The 15,480-nt window shown below is 41.1% G+C and overlaps 1 protein-coding gene and 1 long non-coding RNA gene across 2 annotated transcripts in view; one reads left to right on the top strand and one right to left on the bottom strand.

Annotated features, from left to right (window-relative positions):
• LOC110520210 (receptor activity-modifying protein 1) overlaps window positions 1-12,950 on the top strand; it is a 71,433-nt gene extending 58,483 nt beyond the window's left edge. The window contains exon 3 of the mRNA XM_021597373.2: window positions 10,501-12,950. Within this exon, the coding sequence (XP_021453048.1) occupies window positions 10,501-10,756 (256 nt within the window). The 3' untranslated portion in view covers window positions 10,757-12,950. The remainder of the gene's footprint in view (window positions 1-10,500) is intronic.
• LOC110520212 lies at window positions 1,147-4,803 on the bottom strand. The gene is made up of 3 exons (XR_002472958.2): window positions 3,692-4,803; window positions 3,168-3,469; window positions 1,147-1,281 (listed from the first exon to the last, which is right to left on the bottom strand). It is a non-coding gene; the product is annotated as an uncharacterized LOC110520212 (long non-coding RNA).
• Window positions 12,951-15,480: the final 2,530 nt, after the last annotated feature.

The raw sequence follows: 15,480 nt of genomic DNA on the forward strand, positions 1-15,480 counted from the left end.
GAACAGAGTAAATATGCATTTTAACATCATAGATTTAGCCAATGGTAACGTGTGGAATAGACACTGGCTGGAATGCATTTTTAACGCATCAGCATTCAGGAGTAGACCCACTTGTTGTATAAATCTCTTTTACGCACAGTATATTTGCACGTAGATTTCAATGGCTATGGTTCATTCATACATGTTTTAAGTTTGAGCTGCTTTTGAAAGCAAAAGTCGAATTGAAACCATTGTTGAATTCGATTTTCATAATAGCAAGCTAGGACGATGATTTGGTTAGCTAAACTAGCAAGTCTGTTTAGCTACTTCAGTGGATGTTGAACACGTTTCTAGTGGCAAATTTGTTAAATTATAGCCATGGTATAAAATAGATAATCAACTCATGGCTCTATGCGTTCTCTGGAAAATAATGCAACTCTGTGGAAGGTTAGTTATGGGGAACAGAGGAGTAAATGTCCTTAAACTGTAATTTCTTTCTTGCTTTTTTCATGAATTTATATGTATACGCTCTTCCTATTGCAGTGCATTTATTTCCATTCAAATATTTGCTTAAAACAGACAAATAGATATCTAATCAACTCTATTCTGGCAATATAGAATGTCGAACAACCTTGAGATACAAATTGTGCATGTTTGAGATACACAGGTTGTGTGTAGGTCTGCACAGGTCAACAGATATTTACAATGCCTGGAGAAACATCCTATCAAGTACCACAATAATCATATATTTTATGTATCGCTATATACCCCCCCCCTCCCCCACAAGCTATCAAGTAAATGTTCTAGCTACTTCAGTGGATGTTGAACACGTTTCTAGCGTCATAGAGGGACCAAGTGTTGCTGGGGTTGTTTCCATGTGCTCCTCTCCAAGTGGAATGCTTCTGACCATTGTGGAGAGCTTCTAAAAACATAATCCACCCCAACCACCACCACCCCCACATGTACGCACATGTGCACAGTGGTGGAAAAAGTACCCAAAAGCCATAATTGAGTAACAGTAAAGATACCTTACTGGAAAATGACTCAAGTAAACGTCACCCATTAGAATACTACTTGAGTAAAAGTCTTAAAGTACCTGATATTAAATGTCCTTAAGTTTCAAAAGTAAATGTATGAAACGTAAGAGCCACAAATCCAAAAAGCAAAACAGCCAGACCTTTTATTTGATTAGAGCTTGAGTTTTTCTGAAAGGTAACAGTCTTACAGTATCATCTGGTGAACTTGTGCCATCGCCTAGCTGCAGCAAGGATTCTTCCATGTGGTCCTTGATGTAGTTCATTCCTGAAATACAAGGGAGATGACAATAGAAATCATGCAGTTATGTTTTTAGTGAGCCTACATTAATCCATCCCCCATCTATATACAGTTGAAGTCTAAAGTTTACATACACTTAGGTTGGAGTCATTAAAACTTGTTTTTCAACCACTCCACAAATTTCTTGTTAACAAAATATAGTTCTGGCAAGTCGGTTAGGACATCTACTTTGTGCATGACACAAGTAATTTTTCCAACAATTGTTTACAGACAGATTATTTAACTTATAATTCACTGCATCACAATTCCAGTTTGTCAGAAGAATACATACACTAAGTTGACTGTGCCTTTAAACAGCATGGAAAATTCCAGAAAATGATGTCAATGGTTTTAGAAGCTTCTGATAGGATAGTTGACATCATTTGAGTAAATTGGAGGTGTACCTGTGGATGTATTTCAAGGCCTACCTTCAAACTCAGTGCCTCTTTGCTTGACATCAGGGGGAAATCTAAAGAAATCAGCCAAGACCTCAGAAAAAATAATTTTAGATTTTAGACAAGTCTGGTTCATCCTTGGGAGCAATTTCCAAACGCCTGAAGGTACCACGTTCATCTGTACAAACAGTAGTACGCAAGTATAAACACCATGAGACCACGCAGCCGTCATACCCCTCAGAAAGGAGACGCATTCTGTCTCCTAGAGATGAATGTACTTGGTGCAAAAAGTGCAAATAAATCCCAGAACAACAGCAAAGGACCTTGTGAAGATGCTGGAGGAAACAGGAACAAAAAGTATATATATCCACAGTAAAACGAGTCCTATGTCGACATAACCTGAAAGGCAACTCAGCAAGGAAGAAGCCACTGCTCCAAAACCACCATAAAAAAGCCAGACTACGGTTTGCAACTGCACATGGGGACAAAGATTGTACTTTTTGGAGAATTGTCCTCTGGTCTGATGAAACAAAAATAGAACTGTTTGGCCATAATGACCATTGATATGTTTGGAGGAAAAAGGGGGATGCTTGCAAGCCGAAGAACACCATCCCAACCGTGAGCACGGGGGTAGCAGCAGCATGTTGTGGGGGTGCTTTGCTGCAGGAGGGACTGGTGCACTTCACAAAATAGATGGCATCATGAAGAGGGAAAATCATATGGATATATTGACGCAACATCTCAAGACAACAGTCAGGAAGTTAAAGCTTGGTCGCAAATGGGTCTTCCAACTGGACAATGTCCCCAAGCATACTTCCAAATTTGTGGCAAAATGGCTTAAGGACAAGTCAAGGTATTTGAGTGGCCATCACAAAGCCCTGACCTCAATCCTATAGAAAATGTGTGTGCAAAACTGAAAAAGCATGTGCGAGCAAGGAGGCCTACAAACCTGACTCAGTTACCCCCAGCTCTGTCAGGAGGAATGGACCAAAATTCACCCAACTTATTGTGGGAAGCTTGTGGAAGGCTACCCAAAATGTTTGACCCAAATTAAACAATTTAAAGGCAATGCTACCAAATACTAATTGAGTGTATGTAAACTTCTGACCCACTGGAAATGTGATGAAAGAAATAAAAGCTGAAATAAATCATTTTCTCTACTATTATTCTGACATTTCACATTCTTAAAATAAAGTGATGATCCTAACTGACCTAAGATCGGTAATTTTTACTAGGATTAAATGTCAGGAATTGTGAAAAACTGAGTTTAAATGTATTTGGCTAAGGTGTATGTAAACTTCCTACTTCAACTGTAAACCAATCAACCGGGCTAAGTAGGTTACCCATTGGACTGAACCACAAAGTAATGATTGTAGTTCAAATGGCTGGTTCTCAAATCTATGAAGTGTCAAAATGTACACTATACAAAAGTTGTTTATGAATAATAAAATAGTGTTAATTAGCCACATTTTGTCTTACTCATTTTGATGGTGGTGTCATCCTTTGTCCACGCTGATGTCAATTTGGGGAGAAGGATTGCAGCTGCGATCGGCTCAGAGTCTTGAAACGTGTGGCTGAAGTGCTTCTTCAGTCCCAGTTGTAGCACATCCAGAGGCTTACAGTACTTCAGGGACAACTTGATTCGGTCAACTGTTGTGATCAGCAGGTTGATAGTTGGAAGTAGCCACTGCATCTGGAAATTGGTTTCAGCCTGCAGATGTTGATGACCTTTACGACTGGGCTCATTGTGGCAACATCTTCTGTGAGGCAGGGGAGTTCAGCTGGATTGAACCAGAGAATAAACCCCACTAATAATAATAATGTGTTTCCCATCCTACAAAGGGGACCACCAACCATTTCACCTGATTTAACAACAGGAATCAATGAGTAGTTGACTAAATGATAGTGTATGGCTACAATATGTGAAACAGTTATTAGTCAACATATTTAGATGATATTCAAGACCTTACATAACGATAAAATAATACATAATCCTTACTTACATTGGAACCTTGAAGTCTGTGCAGAGACCTCTGACGGCCGCCTCTCCTTTGTCTTTGACGATCCTCAGGGGTCTTTCTACAGCCATGAACCAGGAGTTCCACCATGTAGCATTCAGACGCAGCAGCTGGAGTTTCCAAGTATCTTCAATGGTTTCGGCTGCAAGTGTGGATCTCCCGCGTTTGTTCCAAAGTGCTTGGCACTTGCCAAATGTTGAACAGGACACTTTTTTTGTAAGCCTCGCTGGATGTTGCTTTTAGGGAATTGCCTTTAGATACTAAGTTGTGTAAGTGGCAAGCACAACGCTGGTGCTTTGGCAGCTGGTACTCAAAACCATCACCTTCATTCAGGATCGTTGCCACATCAACAAACTTCACTTCTTCAATCTCCTATTGTTCCTCTTCACCATCGTCCTGTCCTGGCTGAGCTGCTTCACCCCCACCACCCACTGCTTCGACTGCCTCGTTATTTTCATCTGCTCCATAAACTTGGAAAGCTTCCAAGAAGTTAGAGCCATTGTCTGTTATTTTTCTTACAATCTTACTCCGGATTTCAAACTCAGAATGTATGTCATTTAGGGCACCTGACAACACATCAAAGGTTTGCGATGCTCTCAACTGTTTACAGACCAGGGATACAGAGCATCTGTTGAGACTGTCAGGGTCTATCCAATGGGCTGTAACACCAATGCAACTTCTTGCAGACCAACAGTCGGTGGTGATGGCAATGTGGTCAACTCCTCTCATGGCCTCAGTCACCTTGTTCTTCATTTCCTTGGATGCTTCATCAATCCTGGAGCGCAGTGTGGGCCTTGATATTATCTTTGAGTTAGTTAGGCTGCAGATCCTGCACTAACTCTCTGAACAGTTTTTGTTCTACAACAGCAAATGGTTGGAGACCTTGGACCACATACTTCACCACAGCTTTGCCAATGGATTTTTGAGACACTGCCTTCAGTAATGTGCTCTGCTTGATGGTGGAGGGAGTGTCAGGGGTATGTTTTCTCTTCCGTGGGTTTGCTGTCAGTTCTCCATACTTCTTAAGATGGTGTACCTGCTTTCTCTGAAATAATAATACAAAAATGACAATAGTTAATTAGCTAGATAACTACCATCACCAAATACCTAAGGTATAGGATCCTAATTTTAAAGCTATAAACAACATTAGTTAAGTGATAGTTTTTTGTGAGCATTTAATATTACTTTGAGAAAAAACAATGTTAATTGATTTAGCTAGTAGGTGATGTCAATAGCTTAAGTCTACAGTAATTAACTAGGTAAGAAGAACAACTTTATCAACTAACACATGGGGTGGCAGGTAGCCTAGTGGCTGGACTAGTAACTGAAAGGTTGCAAGATCGAATCCCCGAGCTGACAAGGTAGAAATCTGATGTTCTGCCCCTGAACAAGGCAGTTAACCCGCTGTTCCTAGGCCGTCATTGAAAATAAGAATTTGTTCTTAACTGACTTGCCTAATTAAATAAAGAAAAAATAAAGAAAATAAAATGTATAGCTAAACTAGTGGGTGTTAGCTAAAATGAGAAACCTAATGTTAGCTAGCTAACTTAGCTTGACATGGGGTGTTTAGAGAAAAAGGTATTTGGCTAGACTAACGTTAGCTGACACAAATGGGCCAAGATTTGGAATGTACTAGTTAACTCATGTCAGTTTAGTTAGATTGCAGTAATTAACAAAGATTCTGAATCTGGGCACATTTTAGCCAGCTAAAGTAGGTAATGTTAGTTACTAAACTATTTAGGTATAGGATTAAGCAAACATGGGCTGGTTAGCTAATGTTAGATAGCATGCTAATGTAAGTATCATTAGCTAGCATGCTAATGTTATTCTAGCTAGCTAGCAAGCTAACAGTAGGCCTACATCAATGTGTTTTTTTAGATTTGACTGTGAGTTCTTGAACGCTAGTATTTCCTGAACTTTTGGTAAACATAACAGATATTTCATCCGGTAGGATGAATCCTTCATTCAGAGAAAAGAAAACATACAGCCAAGGATGTTTGTCCTCATCAGGAGGTGGTGGTAGAGCGATGACGGACATGATTGTGCGATTGAGTGGTGGTGGGTGGTGGGGGGGTTACACTTTAGGGCTCTTGGATTTGCCCAAACGTGAGGATTGGCTTAACTCTGCTTGCATGTCGTCGCCTGCTGCCTAGCAAAAGAAGTTCACCCATCAGTGCGTATTTCTACTTCATTACTTTACACAACTGCGTGTGCACGCATGCACAGACACACACATGCATATTGCTCTACTCCCCTCCGCCTCAACCTCCCTTCATGTATATTATATGAGAACCCACGGTGATATTAAAGACTTTGAGCAAACAGACATAGAGACAGAAGGGTGAACAGACAGACAGAGAGAACATTTCAATACTATGAGGCCTCTTCAATAACAATAGGGTTGCCGTGCACTACCTACCTCCTTGAATCACTTTGCTGATTGCTGATTGTTGTGGTGAGTTGAAGATGAAAGAGAGATGACAAATGCTCAAGACCCTCTGAGTTTCTCCCTGTATAATTCATAACATTCTTTGAAAAAATTGTGCGATCTAGAACCTAAAGAGGTTCTTTGTCTGTACCATAGAAGAACCATTTGAAGAAACCTTTTGGGTGTCAGGTAGAACCCCGTTGGGTTCTATGTAGAGCCATTTTTACAGAGGGTTCTACATGGAACCCAAAAGGGTTCTGCCTGAAACCAAAAAGGGTTCTACCTTGAGCCAAAAATGATTCTCATATGGGGACAGCCGAAGAACCCTTTTGGAAAGTTTTTTTCAAAGAGTGAAGGAATGAGGGAGCATCAGCAGCAACTCCTGCTTAGACTGAGAGTACTAACAGAGAATATTCCTTTAAGCTAACTCATGTGCCACACGGTCAAAGGATATATTTATTCTAAAAAGTACTTGTATTTCTGAATATCTGAATAATTCCATTGGCATTACAGTAACTGATTCTATAGGAAGTCTTTGGCATAATTTTCTTGGATCTATGTCAATGTGATCATATACAGAAGTATCTTTGAAGAGCTGGCACTAAGCAGCTGCAGGAGAATTCACTGCTATGCAGACCAGGTTCTGACCAGAACAGAGCAGAGCTGAAGAACTACAACAGAACAGAACATGTGTAGAGCTTCCGCAGGTCAGCAGAACTTTTCTATGAACATGAACATCTATGAACTTATAGATTTAGAAGTACAGAAGACAGTGGAGCTGGCTGTAGAAATATAGAACGGTTGAACTCTATAACTTTAGAAATAGAGATTAAAGTTGCATAACTTTTGTACAGAGCACTAGTAGAACTAGAGAGGTGGGTTAGCTGTTGCTGCTCCACACATAGACAAGAGAGGGACAAAGCCAGGATACTGTTTCTCCCATGAAACAATTTGACAGAGCGGCCTGTTTGGGATACTGAGGTTTGCAAAGAGGACGAGGAGGAGAAGTAATTTGGCATTCTCTGTGCTGCTGCCTCCAAAGAGAGGAGTGTGGCAAAGTTTGTGGTGAGTGGTGACACAAATCCATTTAAGTTCTGACGCTGAATCAAATAAAGTGCTTTGAGAGGTGGCTTTGACGGGAGAAGACTCTCCTGTCATCACACAGTTCCAGTTGAAAGACTGCACTCAAAGTACTTCAATACCACAGATGAAATAAGAAATTCAGGGTTGTGAAAAACCGGTTGTAAAAGATTTCCCCTTATCAACAGAAATGTCCATGTGCATATCAGAAGTACATCAAAAAACAGGCCCAGATGATATCTCTGTTTCCTCTGACTTTTCTGTACAGTTGGTACGAGGTAGACTCAAACAAACGCTGAGGGAAGAACACTTCAGAAATGAAGAAGTTCATGCAGATGTTAGATGAAAGAAAATGAACATGGAAAACTATTGACCTGCAAACCGTACTGAGTTGCAGGTACAAGGTGTTGTCCCCTCTTTCTAGTTGAGAGTGAAAGTATCTAAGCTACAGTCACATCCCTCTGTGTGTTGACGTTAGTCCCTGTCTCTCCTTGTCCCTCCACCCAGTTATATTTAGTGGTGTTAAACCCTCCTGAAATTCGATCTGGTGACTTATGGTGACAAAATGTGCTGTAGGATTTTCCCACCCCATGTCCATCTGAATGGAGAGAGTTGGAGCATATCCTGGACCTCTCTGCTTTATACACAGGAGAATCTAAACTAGTTACTGTGTTGTCCTGACTCATTTCAACAGCTACACAGCTGAGGCTCACAAAGTCAGCTTTGGAATGTTTTGAGGTTAAAAACGACGGTTGAAAAAGTTAGTTAGTAGCACACACTACCGGTCAAAAGTTTAAGAACACCTACTCATTCAAGGGTTTGTCTTTATTTTTACTATTTTCTACATTGTAGAATAATAGTGAAGACGTCAAAACTATCAAATAACACATATGGAATCATGTAGTAACCAAAAAAGTGTTAAACAAAACAAGCCCAAACTTGAATCAGTGAAAATAATTTAAGATTGCTGTTCTAGCCCACTCCCCATCTAACTTGGGAGAAAATCCCCAAATCCAAATGTGCAAAGCTGGTACAGACATACCCAAGACGACTCAAAGCTGTAATCGCCGCCAAAGGTGCTTCTTCAAGTAATGACTCAGGTGTAAATACTTATGTAAATAAGATATTGCTGTATTTCATTTGTAAATTAATTGCCAAAATTTGTAAAAAACAACAACTCTTTTTCACTTTATCATTATGGGATATTATGTGTTGATGTGTGTGACATTTTTTTTAATCGATTTTGAATTCAGGCTGTAACACAACAAAATGTGGAATAAATCAAGGGGTATGAATACTTTCTGAAGGCACTGTAGTGAGGTTTTTGACATTGTGCCATATATTGGCTGTTATAAATGTCTTAGTTCTCAGTACTGAATAGGTTCCAGTCAGCAGGCCCTTCGGAGGAAATATACTGTACCAGAGATGTTTTGGAAGAACGTACAGGGAGAGAAAAGGGACTGTCTAGGAACGATCCATTTCCTCCGATTATGAAATGTTGCAGATGACGTGACTTTGGCAAGCGTCCCATTTTCAGTAAAGCAGCGGTAATATAAAGGTAATCAATTCTGTCATGTAAACAATGGTTATCTGGAGTAATAACATTGGCCATGGCCGTAAGTCTGTCATGGATAAATGTCAGAGGAGAGAATAGGGGGTTGCTCATATTTCTATTCCCTGTAGAATATCTAATTTTACACTCCTTCTTCCTGTCTCTCAACCCTACCTCTCTCTCCCCCACTTTCCTTCACTGTGTATGTACCTCTCTCTCTTCCTCCCAGTCTCTCTCTCTCATCTCCCTGCTCTCTGTTGCCCCTATCTATACTTTTGTCTTTTTTAGGAATGAATTTATTTGTGCCTAGATATTGTTTATTCCTGTCCATATGTCTGCTGCCACTGTACTGTTGTATCCTTTTTCCCAAGTCATTATTGCAAAATAGAAAGTGTTCTCATCTTAATAACCTACCTGGTTAAATAGAGGTCATATGTTATCAGTGGTGAAAAAAGTACTCAATTGCCATACTTGAGTAAAAGTAAAGATGCCTTAATAGAAAATGACTCAAGAAAAAGTGAAAGTCACCCAGTAAAATATTACTAGAGTAAAAGTCTAAAAGTATTTGGTTTTAAATATACTATACATTAAATATAATAGATAAGTATAAAAAGTAAATGGAATTGCTAAAATGTAATTAAGTTTCAAAATTAAAAGTATAAACCATTTCAAATTCCTTATATTAAGCATACCAGACGGCACAATTTTATTTTTAGATTTTTATTGACGGATAGCCAGGGGCAGGCACACTCCAACACAGATACAAAGTAAAGTACAGATACACCAAAAAACATATTTTAGTAAAAATGTAGTATTTTTACTTAAGTCCTTTAAACCACTGTATGTTATTGATGATAGTGTTTCCACCAGCTGTACATCTGAAGGTGATTAGCATGCATAGATATAATGTATGTCTGGCTTGGAAGATGAGCCAGATGGTCTGCCTTTACCCGATGTATCACTCTCCCACTGGGGGAAAGTTATATCTGGGACTGGGGGGTTGGTAGGAGCAAGGCGGGGACAAAAGGGGGTTGGAGGGAACAGGACCCATTGGTTGTGTAAGGGAAACCTGGGGGTTATAAAAAGGTCCTAGCTATGCCAGACGTTCCATGCCAGGGAGGATGTGGGTATAAATAATAGGCCATGTGGCGGGCATGCTCTGAGGAAAGGGGGAGAGGGGACCCTCCAATCAGAGACCTGTCAGGAAGAGGGGAGGGTCTGTGTGCGCTTTTGAGAGTATGTTTTTATGTATGGAGTGGACCCTCTGTCATTACCATGAATCATTACTCTCAATTATGACAGGACTGTACAAATTTGGTAAAGGAGCACTCTCTCTCTCTCTTTCTCTCTCTCACACACATTTTCCCTAACCTTAACCCGTTACCCTGACCCTAACCATATATAATTTGCATTTAGAACCCACACTTCAGAGCCCCTTACCTTCCTATATGTCTATTCAAATATGTAGGCTATCATTTACCCTCATTATGAAATACATTTTAGTCATTCAGCAGATGCTCTTATCCAGAGCGACTTACAGGAGAAATTAGGGTTAAGTGCCTTGCTCAAGGGCACATTGAAATATGTTTCACCTAGTCGGCTCTGGGATTCAAACCAGCAACCTTTCGGTTACCGGTCCAATGCTCTTAACTGCTAGGCTACCTGCCGCCCAACACTATGAACCAAGCATTCGCTTGATTTGACCTCCCTCTCTCTCTTTGTCTCTCCCTACAGACCTTATGGTGAGCTCACCAACTGCACCTACCTGATTGCCCTGAAGATGGACTGTTTCTGGCCCAACCGGCAGGTGGACGAGTTCTTCATCCGCATCCACAAGCACTACTTCCACGACTGCTCCCTGTCGGGACGGCAGCTGCGTGATCCGCCCAACCATATCCTTGGACCATTCATTGTGGTGCCCATCCTTGTCACGCTGCTCATGACTGCCCTAGTGGTGTGGAGGAGCAAACGCAGCGAAGGCATTGTGTAACCCAGGCCAACCCCATGCTCCAGGCCCCCAGCCAGGGGAGAAGAGGTCTAGAGGAGGCCCCCTTCACCCTCCACCCAGGACGAAGACAGGTATACATAACGCTGCTGCTACTACAGAACAGACATCATGGACCAGGCAAGGGACTGGGAGGACTATCAAAGCCTGTATCAAGGACAACATTATAGACCATCTATGTTACTGTCACTCTGTTGGGAGTTGACACTGAGCTACCGCCACAGGATATAGGAAAGGACACAGACTACAAGATGAGGATTTACAGAACTACACTGATTATAACCTGCAGGAGGACTTGTTTAAAAATGGAGTGTCTGCTTTCATTACCCTTTATCTGCAAATCCAATCTAGATGGAGAATCACAAGCTGTTAGCCATGAAGGACAGATGGTGTCTGATTGGTTTGAAGGACTTCCTGGGCACATGAGGTAATTTCCTGTGCAGTGAGTTGGGATACTTTGGCACAGCTCCTGAAGTGGACTTTTGACAGTCAGTCACCGATTGGTTGATAGATAGGCTAATGCTAGGATGATGCTATCATCTCTGTGCTTTATAGATAATGTCTGTGCACTCTATACTCACCTCATAAACACTGTCTGGATCCAACATCCCCTGTACCTGCACCTGTCCCTATCCTTGCTGCTGTCCCTGCCCTGTCCCTGTTCCTGTCTCTAACAGTCAGAACCAACATATTTCTACAATCGCCCTTCAAATCCTTACTTTTGCATTGTGCCAAATCGCTGTAAGTTATCAAAATAATATAAAATAATCGAATTTGCCATGAATAGAAAGTGAATATGAAAAAGAGATGATTAAAAATGACTGATGTGTGTGAGACAACATACTGTGCAAATGCTGATTAGGGGGGCGTGGTATGATTGCTAGTCAGCCTATTGCAGATCTGGACAAATGATCCACCAACCACTATTATCCCTATGAATGGTTGATACTGGGCAGGAAAGGTGTACCCCCCCCCCCCCCCCCTGCAAATTTTGAATGTGTACAACAAGCTTGGATTAAAACAAAGACGTGTCATTGTGAATCAGATGCTTTGTAAAAACAGTCTCCGGAACTTTGATGACTAGTATATCTTTTTTTTTTTTTTTACTCACGCTTTTGGCTGGATATGTCAATGTGTAGTTCATACATGCATAATCTATGAGCAGAATTACTGTCTTACCTCAATTAGCCACGGAATCCCTAGTTTGAAAGCAAATGTTTTATGGAAGATGTGTGGAGCCATTTTCCCTACATTTTCCCCCACTTGGGCCAGCCCCCTAGCAATTACAGTTCTAGCCAGTGTGCTTCAGCCCCTCACCATTTGAGTGACAGCTGCACACACAGCAGAGCGAGGGCGAAAGCAATGACGTGGTGCACATATCTGCACATATGTGATGCAGTACGCAATTTTCAGGGACCACTTTTGGCTCGTGAGTGCTATTTTCAGAACTGCTTGCTAAAAAGTACACAAAGTACAGGAGAATCTCTAAACAGTGATTTTGTATGATGACTCTTCTCTGTGTAGCCACACTAGGCTTAAGGTTAGTAGATTGTTTAGTAAGTTACTGACAAACTGTCATGTCTGTGTAACAGCAGTGTTGAAGATTGGTCCCTTTATTGGGTCCTTAGCAAGGCTAATGGCATCATCACCCGAAAGGGACATAACATTTAAGAGCAGAGTATCCTGCTTATGGAATTTTCTGACATACTCTTTATCTTATTAGTACTGAGAGGTAAAGTGTCTCTGTGTCCAGCTGCTTTTCTAATTGCCTTTATATTACTATGGCTGAGACCCGGCTTTGCTGTCTGCAAGACCTGAACTCCCAAAGCCCCCATAGCTACCAGTTTACTCCTATTCACAGGGAAATACTCTCTCATCTCAGCGACCTTTCAACACAGACTTCAAAGCAATTTGATTTGCTTTAAGAGATTTAATAACTTTATTGGTCCTCTGCTCAGCTCCCGTATTCAAAACCCTCCCCTTCATTATGAGTCTTGTCAAGCTCGTATGTAGAACATAGTGTACTCTGGGAAACACGGTAAGAGGGTTTAGGGTTTCCCAGGATGATGGTGTTGATGTGAGACATGACCTGCCTTTCAAGCCACTTCATGGCTACCAACATGAGTGCTACAGGGCGGTAGTCTTTTAGGCAGGTTACCTTTGCTTTCTTGGGCACAGGGACTATGGTGGTCTGCTTGAAACATGTAGGTATTACAGACTCAGTCAGGGAGAGGTGGAAGACACTTGCCAGTTTGTCAGCGCATGCTCGAAGTACACGTCCTGGTAATCCGTCTGGCCCTGCAACCTTGTGAATGTTGAACTGTTTAAAGGTCTTGCTCACATCGGGTATGGAGAGCGTGATCACAAACTCATCCGGAACAGCTGGTGCTCTCATGCATGCTTCAGTGTTGCTTGCCTCGAAGCGAGGATAAAAGGCATTTAGCTCGTCTGGTAGGTTTGTGTTAATGGGCCGCTCGCATCTGGGTTTCCCTTTGTAGTCTGTAATAGTTTTCAAGCCCTGCAACATCCGACCAGCGTCAGAGCCGATGTAGTAGGATTCAATCTTAGTCCTGTATTGAGGCTTCGCCTGTTTGATGATGTCTGAGGGCATAGCGGGATTTCTTATAAGCATCCGGATTAGTGTCCCACTCCTTGAAAGCGGCAGCTGTAGCCTTTAGCTCAGTGCGGGTGTTACCTGTAATTCATGGCTTCTGGTTGAGATTTGTACACACGGTCACTGTGGGGGTGATGTCATCGATGCACTTCTTGATCAAGCAGGTGACTGAGGTGGCATACTCCTCAATGCCATTGGATGAATCCCGGAACATATTCCAGTCTGTGCTAGCAAAACAGTCCTGTAGAGTAGCATCCACATCATCTGACAACTTCTGTATTGAGCAAGTCACTGGTACTTTCTGCTTTAGTTTTTGCTTGTAAGCAGGATTTACTAAATGGAGGACGAGGGAGAGCTTTGTATGCGTCTCTGTGTCTGGAGTAAAAATGGCCTAGAGTTTTTTTTGTCCTCTGGTTGCGCATGTGACATGCTGGTAGAAATGAGGTATCTTAGCTGAATTAAACATGGCAGGTTCTCATGCATATATTATGTAATTTACAACTGATCAATAAAACAAAGAAAGCTTGAGGAAAGGACTATGGGAAGTCCTGTGGGTTGGGATTGAGGTTTTACAGAATGTTAAACAGTGCAGTGTCTCATGACAGAGCTGGTACAGAGCTGACAGGAATGTGGGATTTCAGTGTGCTTTATTTTCCCTGCTTGTGGCGTGTTCCTGGTTTCCCCACAGTAGTTCTGCAACCAGGGCAAACCTCCATCTCTTCCTCTTTCCTCTCCATCTCTCTGTTCTCTTGCTCTCTTCTCCCTTTCCCCTTCTCTCCCTTCTCTTTCTCCTCTCTTTTCCCTCCCTCTCTCTCTCCTCTATCTCTCCCTCCTCTCCCTTGTCTCTTTCTTCATATCTCCCTTAGAGTTTCATGAACTTGTCAGGTCTCCCTTGTTGTGTTAGCCAGAAGGACAAAGTCATAATATCATAATGCCACACACCAGCTACTGTCGTTAGATCGCTAACACTGAACCAGTTATGAAATCATTAAGAAAGGATAGGTGAGCAATGGAACATATGGTGGTAGGCTATGTCCAGGGTTGGGTTGGTTACTTTCTAAATGTAATCCATTACAGTTATTAGTTATCTGTCCAAAATTGTAATCAGTAACGTTTGGATTACTCAATCTCAGTAACGTAATCAGATTACGTTCCCCTTAAGAGGCGCAGGTTAGTTGCTGGTACAGTCACAAAGTCATAAAATCAGATTTTAAACCTAAACCTAACCTTAAATTAAGACCAAAAATATTTTGGGGGTTTTCAATTTTGACTTTGCAGTTGGCCCATCTAGTGGAAATCATCAGTTCTCCCTCAAGGACAAGACTCATCCCAAAAAAACGTCAATCTGCTTAATAAGAAGCATTAGAAGCAGACAAAAATTAATATTACTGAACAATTATTGAACGACATCTATTGCAGAATAGATCAATGTTAGAATTTACATAGCTGGCCATAAATGGATGTTGCATTTTACTTTGTGGGCTGGTTTTGTAGGATTATTCTAACCCATTGCTTCCTACTACAGATAATAATACAATTATGATATATCTTTATATAAGGAAAAAAACAGTCTGTCAGATATCCAGTCATTTCAATTAATGTAATACCCCTTGATCTGAAAGAATAGTACTCGGAAATATGGAAATATAGATTAATAAATTAGTTTTACTTGAGTATAAAAACTAAGGACTAATTATCCTACTCTGTTGTTTATGATTTTGTTGTCATGGAGGACTGATTGGGTTCATTGCTTCTAGTTGAAAAATGCTGCTCTCGGGATATCCTGCACTGAGCACTACCCAAAAGTGCTATTTGCATGTAAAAAAATGTATTCCATATGCTGCATTTTGGACTATTGTTTGTGTTTCTGTTGGTGACACTGATCATTTGAAGCTGTTTAAGTCTATGTAAAGTGTGTGTGTTTGAGCACATGTCGTTAGGCCTATGGACTTTTAAAAAAAAGAATCTGCATGAATTAGATTGACCAATAAAAGCCCCACTTGTGGTCTTCTTAAATGAAACTCGTTTTGACAGTATGGAGCACAATAACACAGAGGAGGTTAGAAGGGAGGTACTTTTATTCCATAGACTGGGA

Source organism: Oncorhynchus mykiss, chromosome 3 (genome assembly GCF_013265735.2).
Source record: "Oncorhynchus mykiss isolate Arlee chromosome 3, USDA_OmykA_1.1, whole genome shotgun sequence".
Classification (NCBI taxonomy): Eukaryota; Metazoa; Chordata; class Actinopteri; order Salmoniformes; family Salmonidae; genus Oncorhynchus; species Oncorhynchus mykiss.